The 12081-nt window shown below is 31.0% G+C and overlaps 1 protein-coding gene across 1 annotated transcript in view; it reads right to left on the bottom strand.

Moving 5' to 3' along the window:
- The window catches only part of LOC145268751 (high affinity copper uptake protein 1-like), a 163829-nt gene that overhangs the window by 6643 nt on the left and 145105 nt on the right, over window positions 1-12081 (bottom strand). The window contains exon 4 of the mRNA XM_080124346.1: window positions 1117-1291. Coding sequence (XP_079980472.1) covers window positions 1117-1291 — 175 coding nt within the window. The remainder of the gene's footprint in view (window positions 1-1116; window positions 1292-12081) is intronic.

Genomic DNA, 12081 nt, shown 5'->3' with positions numbered 1-12081 from the left:
AAAAAAGGAATAGGCCAAACAACTACTTTTCTTATAAAGTGAAAAAACTTTAAATTTTTTAATTGGAATGCAACATCATAGATCTACAGGGATACTGGTTTCAGCTGCTTAACATCTACAGTAATGCTCTGAAAATAATATTACTAATAATGCATTACAGTGAAAAAAAAAATGACTGAAAATTTTGGGGATTTGCTTTGTAACATTGTTGAGTTTGTGTTTGTATCTGATCATTCAAGGTTGGGCATGGAATTTCTAGAGTTAATTTACTTTCTTGGGAAATGCCAGGACATTGGTCAGCTATATATATATATATATATATATATATATTCCTTTCTTAACATTTTATTCAACAGAATATGCTAGATTTATTAATCAAAATTTTATTCAAGAAATTTGTTACGTAACATTTTGATTGAGTAATCTGATATATTGAATGAAATGTAAAATTGCAATTTTCTCCAATATTTTATATTTGGAGATCCAGGTCACAGATATATTCAGAGTGATGGGAAAATTGGTGTACGTGATAAATGCTCAATCAAACCACCAACACTGAATGTCTTAACAAATCAAATGTTAACAGCTGGTCAAAATGAGAAAAAAAAAAAAAAGTAAATGGAATGAAAAACAAAAGAAAAAAATTTAAAAGGAAAGAAAAAGAAAAATTAAACTAAAAATATAAGAAAATAATTTAAAAAGGGAAAAATTAATTATAAAAAAAATTTAAAAAGGGGGCAAAAAATAAAGAGAAAAATAAAATAAAATAAGGGAAAAATGAGGGAAAAGAAAAAAATGAAAATATAAAAAATAAAGACAAAAAAAAAAGAAAAAAACAAAAAAACAACGTCATCCCCACTAAGTTAGTACTTTTTACAATTAATTATACTTTATATCTTAGTTGGCCAGAAAAAAAATATTTCAAGAAGTAATAATTATAAAAAAATTGAACATAAAATAAAATGTGGGATGGCCACTTTTAAATTTAGTGAGAACCCACAGATCAGCGATCGACTCTAGTCCAACATCTGCTGTAGCATGATTTATTACTTAGTGTGGCTTCAGCAATGAAGGAGGCAGCAAAAAGAGAAAGACCCAAGATGCAACAATACTCACTCAACTGTCTTGTGCTCCTCCTGAATCATTGTGTCTCTTGACAAACTTGGTTCTATCGTCATACTGTGGTATCGGGTCTTCACATTGGCTTTGCGTAACATTTGTTCCCGCATTACTTTCAGCCCCTCATAGAGCATTGCGAGGATAAAGATGACTATACAAGCGCCAACCATTTCTGAAATTAAAAACAAATTTTTAAATCAACATAATTTTCAAAACACATTTTGCATTAGTTCAAGCAATGGTTGGTGCTTTGTCCAGTCACTGTGATCATCCACTCGTTGTTAATTTGAATTCAATGCTTGATTTCAACACTGGCCATTGTGTCAATCACATGATTTTCATTATTGCCATAACAAAGATTTTCCTTCCTTTTAATCAAGTTCTCGTCTAGAGAAGTTGGATGTCATCAAAAACTATTTTTCAACTGAACACAAACAATCCATCAGTTTAATGTCCATCTGTCTCTGAAACTCAATTGGCTGCCTGTTGCCCATCTTATTCAAATATACATATTAATTGATCACACTACAAAACCACTTAAGATTTATCAGCTGTTAAATCTATGGACATAAAAATCAATTAACCAGCAGGTATGAAATGAAAATTACTTTTGCAAAATCTCAAGTGGCTCACAATCACAGCATGTGTTATATATTGGGAACCTACTTAGCAGAGATTCTAAATTTCAGGAGGGTTACATTAAGTACATGTTAGGATAACTTGAAACAGAAATGCACGTTTCAGATCGCATGATTGATGTGCGGGACAAAATGCACCAAAAAGGTGTTGAATGATATTGCAAAGAAATTACAGAACAAAGTTTCTAAAAAAGTCAAAACTGAGAAGCAATAGAAGCGACACGTTTGAAGATGTAGAAAGAATCTGAACGAACGTCATTCCGACATCTACTATTTGCATCTCTTAATCTCAAAGTAGAACAACTAAGAACTCTTTTACACACGTGAACAAACTTTTGTGTTGTAGACTATTTCAAAGATGCCAACATATTTCTTGTGTGCCGTTTTTTTCTTAACCGTGTGCAGCATGCCTTAACATATGTAAATTTGAGTTCTGCACCATGCAAAAAAAAATAAATAAATAAGTCTAACATTTACCTCAACCCCCGCCCATTTAACTCTAAAAGTCTCCAACGCCTTAACATTTAAATCGAGTTCAACACCATGCAAAACTGCTAAATAGATATACACAGAAAATTTTGGACAAATATGGTAAAATAGTCCCAAAAATGGAATGTTTTTATTAGCCCTAAAAGAGCCAAGAATTATCGCGAAGTATAGACAAACAAAATTATATAGAAATTTATATAGAAAGTTACAACTTATAAAAATCCAAGGCATCAATGCTTATTAAAAGCACAAAAGTGTCAATTTTAGCCATTTTAACCCGAAAGGCACCCCTACGAGAGCAACTGGAGTTTTCCCGGAAAATCTGTTTTGTTATTTTTTACTCGTACCATGTATAATGTTTGTGCAAAACTTTAACAAATTCCAAAGCGTAGTTATTGAGAAAAATATGGACAAACGGACGAACGGACAAGGGCGAATTTACAGGTCCACCCTCCTTTTGTTAGGGGACAAATTAGAAGTTCAACAAGTGCATTAAAATGTATTTTTCAATTGATCTTATTTTGAAATTTTTTTAAAGTTTTAGAAGCATACAAGTCAGTAGAAAATTAAATTTTATTGCATTTGATAAAAGTTATTTGTTCACACACGCATTTCTCATCTGCTAATCATACTGCAAAATTACTCAATTTTTAAGTCTATCTTTCAACTGTTTCTTTACCTTGGAGTCGGAGGTAAGCAATTTTTTGACAGATTTTCTATCCTAATAGATCCTTTCTTCAGACTAATTAGCTTTTGAATTCTCTCCTTGCTCCGTTTTCCAGACATTCAGAGATTTAAATGTAATGTGAACAAATATCTTGCTACCAAATTTCCAACACAGGTTGCATCCTGATGAATTTGATCCCTACCATATCCCCTTATGCTTCGATGGCAACATACCTTGTTCGAAATGAAAATATTTTTTTTTATAAATCTGTTTAAAAACTGAACACACAATGAATAAATCAAGATTGTAGGGGATTAAAGGTAATTCAATTATATGAAACAAGCTAAAAATTATGAGCATGATAAACATTGCTTTTCTCTTGTTGAAATGCACGATTTGATGTTTGAGAGCCTCTTTCAAACTGCCACCTTCTCTGAATACACCAATTGAGCAGATTTGTTTGAACAATTCACAATTTCAATTTCTTACCTAAAAAATCATCTTTTTCCATTTATTACTCAGCATTAATATGTTTATTCTGACAAAAAAAATAAAGTGTAAACTTGAATTGAAAAATATAAAAACTTGTTAATTAAATAACAGGTTTATTAGCAGACAACTATAATCAGAGTGGCGGCTCAACAGGTTACTAAGCTCTGAGGTTGGGGAGCCATGGATTTGTTTAAGAGTCAGTGCAGATTACACACGAATTGAGAGTCTGATGTTTATGCCAAGATTGAAAGCCTGCAATTTGCGCCAAAGGTTGAGCCTCAAATTTAAACAATATCAAAGTTTTTTTTTTAATTGTGTAAAGAATTAGATTTATCTGTTTTAACCCGAAATGGGGAGTTGAGAATCAGGGATCAGTTTTTGCACAAGTCAGAATCATGAGTTGTCTTTTTTAAATTATTTTTTTACTTGTCCAGCAATTTTCTTCAGTTGTATCCTCATTTCTGAACAAGGGAGTCAAGAGTCAGCAAGTTTTTCAGGAGTTTAAGAACTAAATTTTTTTTTTTTTCAGTCAACTCTTTACTCGGGTGGTGAGTTAGATTGTTTTTATTTTCCAACCAACTCACCATCTGTGCATAAAACGTTCACTAATTTTCAATGAAATACGGCAAACATGCCATCACTGTAATGAGCTTACAGAAAAATCAACTCATTCAATTATACAAACGCAATAAACGTCTTGTTGAAAGTAGCGGCTGGTTGCTTATGAGCACACTAAATTGAAAGGGGCACAACGTTTCCTCTGAACATAATGATTAACTAGATTTGTTTGTGTCGAGCTTTGCAATCTGAAAGCAAACAAAAAGACACCAACCCAATCCCAAGGCCGATTAACCACTTATCTCTTCACTTAAGCAAAAAATAAGATTTAAATTTGTATTGTAAACAATTAACAACTGTTTAATTAAATAACAAACCAAGTAACAAGCGATTATGACTAAAGATTTTTTCTGCTGTTGTTGATTGAGAATTAATGAAAAACCTACTTCTTTTGTTTTGTGTTTTATAATTTTCAAGTAAAATAAAATATCGAAGATAATAATAGATTGTGAGTGAAATGATGAATATTATGAGCAGATTGAAGTGAATTAATAAAATTGGAAACTCATTAAGATTGTTTAATACGAGTATTTATTGGCATTTTCATATGTCAAGAGTAAATAACACTTCACCTGCCCTTATGTTAGCAATATCCGCTAACACGTCTCTCTCTCTCTCTCTCTCATATATATATATATAATGATAGGTAAAGTGCTCTTTAACCTTGGTAGGTGATCACCTAGATATGGTATTTTGAAAAAAGATGGGTTGACTGCAAACGCCTATAAAATTCTTGCTTTAATTAAAGGAATCCGAAAGAAAATCTGTCGCATTTCAGATTACAAGTAATAACCTGACCAAAGAGAGGTTGGTTTGGAAGTTAATTTTTAAAAGCCGTCCAACATGTATCAGCATACAAAACATTAAAGAAAATGTTATGATTATGTAAATGTGTGCGTAAAATGAACACATGATGATCATGTTGACGCTTACAAAAACTGGTTAGTATTAATTTTTTTTTAACACAGTTTACTTAGAAATAAATTGGTTACCAGTTACGCTGAAATCCATTTCACTCGACAAACAATTGATGAAACTGTTTTTCATTTTCTTTGTTTTTATCTAAAATAAAAACGTCCGGCTTGATTTGTGGTATGAAAAAGAGGAGAAAAGCGGAATAAAGTGGGAAAAAAAAAAACGAAGTAGACGAACTATTACGGCGATAGACGGCGATTACTGCTGCTTCTTTCAAAGCTTGATACCGGGTTAACAATTCAAACTTCAGTTTTTTAGTTGTCAACGTTAGTCTTCAAATATTCAAATATTTTTTTTAGTGCTTGATTGATTTGTTTATAAAGTTAGATATTTGTCATTTTTGAGGGAATGTGTTGTACATTCATGTTTATTCTATTCATTGAAAGTTATGTTAAAGAAATAAGTTTGAAATATTTTTAAACGAACTGATATTTTATTTAGTTGTCTTGTTTTACGGCAGGTTTTACGGTATATATTTTTTTTTGGTGGGAGTATTTAATGCCGAATCGAATAACCTTTAAAAAAAAGTTTTTATGTTTCAAGTTCTTTATATCTACGGTTCAATAGCAGTATCAGAAATCGTCAGTAAAAATTTGTGGTAAACAGTGAAATATTTAGACTTATTGTCTTTCGAAACTTATAATTTCTTGAAAAATGTAATTCAAACCATAATTTTTTTTTAATTAAAGGAGCAAAGACCAAAAAATAACAGATTTAAGAGCAAATTATGCAATATTTGCTTTTAAATCGGTTTTCTTTAAAAAAGATTTAAAGAAAATCAACGAAATGTTACTTCCTACGATTATAAAAAAGATATATAAATTCCAAAAAATCACTTACCTATAAAAACTACTATTTGATGAGTAGTTCAATTGTCCATTGTTAAGAATTTATCCATATTTATACTTATATTCCATGTCCTTTTTTAATAAAATACTTTTTTTTAAACAAGGATTAAAAAAAACGTTCAAATAAAGGGAGACAAGTCTGATTTTATCTGCTTTTATAATCCGGTGGCTTTAAAGGACATAATATCTCTTTATTGCGTGCTGTAAACCAAAATTAGTATTTTGGTGCCTCTGTACTTAAAAACTGAACACATTCACTTAAGTTTTTGCCATTAAACGAAAAAAAAACAAAAAACAGTTGACCGATTTTTTAATGTTTTTTATTCTCTTAATGAAATACGTGAGTTTTTGATTGATATATTTTAATACTTCTTTATCGAGTGAATTTTTTTTTTAATATCTACAAAAAGAAAACATTGAATGAAATAGAAAAAATTGTTGTAAGCGTCTGATATTTACTTAACATTCTAGGCATAACATAAGCTTCCACTTAAAAAAAAAATCAACGTGGTTTTAAAAAAAAAAAGGTTTTACACAGGTAAATTTCAAAAAACACTTTTGTTTTAAATTAGAATATTTTATTGATTGATCTTTTATCTTCAATTTGTAATATACAAAACTTTGGTGAGTAAATTAATTAAAATTTTAATTAAACATTTCAAAATGGGGGGGTGAATTTAAAAAAAGACGTTTGTCTAAAATATTATATTTGGTTTATTGGAAAGAGCATAAAATTTTACATTGACCCTGAAAATATCATAAAAATAGAATCAATAGAAAAATTTTGATAGATTTTTAAAGTTTAAAAATTGAAAAATATTTAACTCGTAAAATTTATATGTATTTCATTACGTAAAAAAAAAATGGCTGCATGAAGGTGCGCAGCACTTTGTAAACACTTTTTTTTTTTTTAATAAAAAAAATATTTCTATTATTTTTTAAACAACTTTAATAGTTTATTTTGGAAGTATATTCCATAAAGAAAATAAACAACCCACTTTAAAAAGAGAAATTACGAGTTTTTTATATTTTATTCGCAGTTTTGTGTTAGGGGTGTCAAAAATTCCCCCAAAATTCTGATACACCTAACGGTTCAACTGTTTAGAAGAGGAAAATTGTTTTCTGTTTTTTATTTTACGGAACATGATCAAGTTTTGCAAAAGAAAAAAAAAAAACATCAATACCAGTTAATTAAAAATAAAACAATTTCACTCTAAACATCATTGCTTGATAAAACTGGTCATGAATTTTTAAATAACACATGAATGCATTAAAAATGTGTTGGTAAGTGATCATCATCATCATCATGGTAAGTGATCATCATCATCACTCATGATGAAACCCATGATTTAATTACAACTTGTTTCCGAGTAATGCCTAAGAGCCACTTCACATGTTAGATATAATACTACTCCTCCTACCAAAAAAATAGTTTTTCTTTACGCTAAGTGGAACCGTTAATTTCTCTACCAGAGAACACACACACACATCTTTGAAAAAAAATGTAGGTTTAAATAACTTCTATTTTAATTATTCTTTGTTGCATTGATTGAATAAACTTGTAAAGTATGTAACTTGTTTTTATTGTTCTCTCTCTTTCTCTCTCTCTACACACACACACACAGCAGTTTTCATCGTCTATGACTCATCAGTGAGATTAGGCATAACAAATAAATTCATTTTAATTGGAATTCATTGAGATGAGTTTTATTTATTAAATTTTTTTTTATTGCGGACAATTATCTTCATCTTTTATTAGTTGTTTCATGACGTTTCGGCCAACTATTCCTCTGGCCTTCGTCAGGTGATAACCGCGACAGATAGGAACTCTGAATCTCTTGACTGCATTCACTGCAATTACTGCCTTCCGTAGTTGTTGTCATCTCACCACGTTTTGGCCAAGTAAGCATCTGGCCGGCTTTGGATAGGATTGAAACCGCTATCTTCAGACAATTCTCACCTGGAACGGTAGAGATTAAATATCTATCAACTGCGACTCGGGCTCCGAAGGGCCATCAAGGTTGAATTTTTTGGTCTTACAAATTCATGTTTATTATTTGATCTTCCATGGTCGGGTTCGTACCGAATGGTATATATATTATTTTTTTAATTGGAATTCATTGGGATGAGTATTATTTATTGCGGACTATTATCCTCATCTTTTATTAGTTGCTTCACAACGTTTCAGCCAACTATTCCTCTGGCCTTCCTCAGGTGGTAACCGTGATAGGAACTCGGCATCTCCTGACTGCATTCACTGCAATTACTGCCTTCCATAGTTGTTGTCGTCTCACCACGTTTGAAGATAGCAGTTTCAATCCTACCCAAAAGCCGGCCAGAGGCTTACTTGGCCAAAACGTAGTCAGACAACAACTATGGAAGGCAGTAATTGTTATTTCAGTACTCGCCACTGATAGAAGTTGGGGTAATAGCTCAATAGTTACTAGAGCTCAAATTATAATTTAATAATTTGGAACATTAAATTATTATATACTAGCAGTTCTGCATGGCTTTGCTCGGGCTCTATGTACTTTTCATAACTTTATATGCATATGTATATATTAAAAATGTGAATATGCACCGTAATGCCTTTCTATATAATAGGCTTTCTTAACTACTATAGAGAAAAGTTGGTAGAGGCCGCAGACGTCAAATTTTTTTAAATTTTGACACCAATTTTGACCCTTTAACATTTATTGTTTTGGGCTCAAACCAAATTAAAATGTTTGACCCATGTTCAAGTGACGTATATTTAAAATTTCAAGTGTTTAGACCCAAAATTGGCGGAGGAGTTTGGTAAAAGGTCATCTCTGTAAATTTTGACCTCTTACCAGCCAAATTTTCACCCCAAAACTGATTAAAAAGCTTGCTGCATGTCTGAATACCCTTTATGTAAAATTTCAAATGTTTAGACCCAAAATTGGTTTAATAGTTTGCTAGAGACCACAAAGGTAAGATCTTTTGAACTTTGATCCCTTCGAAGCCAAATTTTCAGCAAAAAACGATTAAAAAGCTTGCCCTATGTCTGAATACACTTTATATAAAATTTCAAATGTTTAGACCAAAAATTGCCTAAGTAATTTCATAGAGACCGCAGAGGTTCATTTTTTTTTTTAACTTTGACCCCAATTATGACCCCTTAACATTTGTCTTGGACTCAAATTATAAAGTTAGACCCATGTCCAAGTAACCTTTATCTAAAATTTCAAGTGTTTAGACCCAAAATTGGCGAAGGAGTTTAGTAGAGTTTTCAAAGGTCAAATCGTTTAACTTTGACCCCTTAACAGCAAAATTTCTGTCCGAAACCCGATTAAAATACTTCTTATGTCAAATTTTGAGTGTGTAGACCGAAAATTGACAGAGTTATTTGATAGGGAAATGTACACAGACATTTTCACTTTTATAGATATATAAATATAAACGTTTGCCTAGGCAAGTGAAATTACGTTTCAGCAAGCCATATGCTTCATCAGACCAGAAAGTTAATAATGAAAACAAGAAAATCTAAAAAAAGACTTGAGATCATCATTCTCTTCGAAACGCAATCTAATAACTTCTAAACGTATTTATTTATAAAAAAAAAAGAAGATTTTTAAGGCAAGAAACACAAAATTAAGACATTGTCACTGCTGGTTTTTATACAGAAGAGCTAAAAAATGTACAAAATTATATTTTCATAACTAAAAGACTAATCTTCATAAATAAATTGATAAACAAATATTAGAGAATTTTTACAAAAACATTTGAAAAGGTTTTGGAGAGTAAATGGGACTTGTGAAGAGGAGTTCTCCTTGTTGTCATCGCTTACCCACTTTCCACCGTCAATATTCAGAGTACACTTACGGTTAAGTGGATTTTTTTTTCTCCAGTGTATGTCTCCTTACCACTTGGCAACAAGCACCTAGTGTTAGTAAGTCATCCTGATGTCATTACCACACATGTTTACTCAATGTGTGTGTGTGTGTGTGTGTGTGTATATATATATAAGTTAGAAAGAAACTCAACACAACCAGTTAGGCATATTTTTCATAATTCATTTCACCTCACCATCAGTTAGAGTAGCAGTGGTTTAAATGTGGTTTATTCTTGCTCTGCATTGAGCTCTTTTATTCAAGATTTTCTACAGAAATTATTATCATACGAACACAAAACATACAGGTCTCATGTATGATATGAAAAGAAACTGGAATCTTAGGGAGATATCAGTCATACCAGTTATTATATGTGCCACGAGCTTATGAAGAAGAACCTGAAGTCCTACCTAATTAATATTTGATTCAATACTGCTCTAACTGTATACATTAGTTACCTAACAATACTTATTGCAAGTAAACTACATAGAAACATTTGATTCATTTTAATGATGAAATACGCCAGACCAACTATGAAATTTGAAATTCCACCGGCAAATATTTTTTTTATTTAACTAATATTGTTTTAAAACAGTTTTTATTATGCATTTAGACATCCGCTCATGTTAACTTAAACCGCTTTTTTTAATTGCTTTTTAAAAAAACATTCACGCCCATTGGTCATTAAAGTTTCACTGATTTTACATAATATTTTAAAGTAGGTTAAGTAAACTTAACTTCAGGCATAGTAATTATTTTTCAGTTTATTTTTTTTTTTTTATACTTGTGGAGCTTTCCCAAATATAAAGGTGATTCTATGTCTACGGTTTGTATTCATTTCATTTTAATGGTTTTGTGTTTTACTAGCAGTTCAGCTCAGCTTTGCTCAGACCCTATGTACTGTTCATAACTTTATGTGCATATGTATATATATATATGTTAAAAAGTTTGACTCATGTCCAGGTAACCTACATCTAAAATTTCAAGTGTTTAGACCCAAAATTAGCGGAGGAGTTTGGTAGAGTTTTCAAAGGTCAAATCGTTTAACTGACTTCTTGACAGCAAAATTTCTGGCCGAAAACCGATTAAAAAGATTTTCCCAAATCTCAAATCTCGAGTCTGTAAACTGAAAATTGACAGAGTAATTTGGTAGGGAAATGTACACACACAGACACACAAACAATTTCACTTTTATAGATATATAGATTTGAATTATTTGAACTACTATCATCATTTTTAATGTTATTCTCACAACGTTTCAGCTGATGTAACTTCTGACCTTCTTCAGGTGAATTTTGTCCAATTTGGGAATCTGAATATAATTTTGCATGGAAATCTTTATTTAATCCCGGAATGCAGCTTACTCTCATTCCATTAATTATGACTAGGCAGAAGTCATTTATAATCATGTTTTTAGTACTAAGGATTGAACCTTTAAATTCCACAGATAAAAATGCTAAGTAATAATTAGTTTTAAGTGACAGATATTCTGTGTTCTTCCAATGAGATCTAACCCTAATTATCCCTGAACATTTTGTAGATCACATATTGAAAAAGCATCAGATATTCTTTAGGTATATTTTTCAGATCATGATCAGAAAATTATCATTTTGGGTGAAAAAAGTCTGAGTCTCTTCTGAAATTTGCAATCCAGTTTTACATTATAAATTACTAGCCTGGGTGCCTGGCGTTGCCCAGGTGTTTGGAGATGTGGGAGGTGTGTGTTGATAAAAATAGTGGTAGTAAGCAGGCAGGCAGGCTTGAACCCATGATGTGAAGGCGGAAAAGAAAGTGAAAGAAAATCTGACGTCTTACAGCTACTCCATGATGCGACCAGAAGTGTAAAGCGTTCAAATTTAACGTAGTCAATGAAATACAAAAGATGACTTGCAGAAATGGCGTTGCTTTTAAACCTCCCATGAAAGCAAATTAGTTTAATGTTGGGGAAAACCAGCTCTCCCAAAAAAGGGGTCACTCTGGCAAGTATCCAAATAGTAATTGTCTCAGTATGAAGGGTTTCCCCTACATTGACCAACGACCAATTACAGAAAATTGCTTTGCATTTGCATAGTTTTGCTTTATTTAGACAAAAAAGACAAACAAACACTGGAGACAATGGCACGGTGGGAATTTTGTTTAACTCAATCAAAAAACAGATAGAGACGATGTCCGTTATATTATTATATATCATATTTGTTATATTTGTTATATATCATTATATTTGTTATATATAATTATATTTGTATATATTTGTTATATATCATTATATTTGTATATATTTGTTATATATAATTATATTTGTATATAGTTGTTATATATAATTATATTTGTATATAGTTGTTATATATAATTATATTTGTATATAGTTGTTATATATCATATTT

The sequence above is a fragment of the Euprymna scolopes genome, chromosome 44, assembly GCF_053919585.1.
Source record: "Euprymna scolopes isolate OS-2025 chromosome 44, ASM5391958v1, whole genome shotgun sequence".
NCBI lineage: Eukaryota > Metazoa > Mollusca > Cephalopoda > Sepiida > Sepiolidae > Euprymna > Euprymna scolopes.
This window is presented reverse-complemented; position numbering and strand designations above follow the sequence as displayed.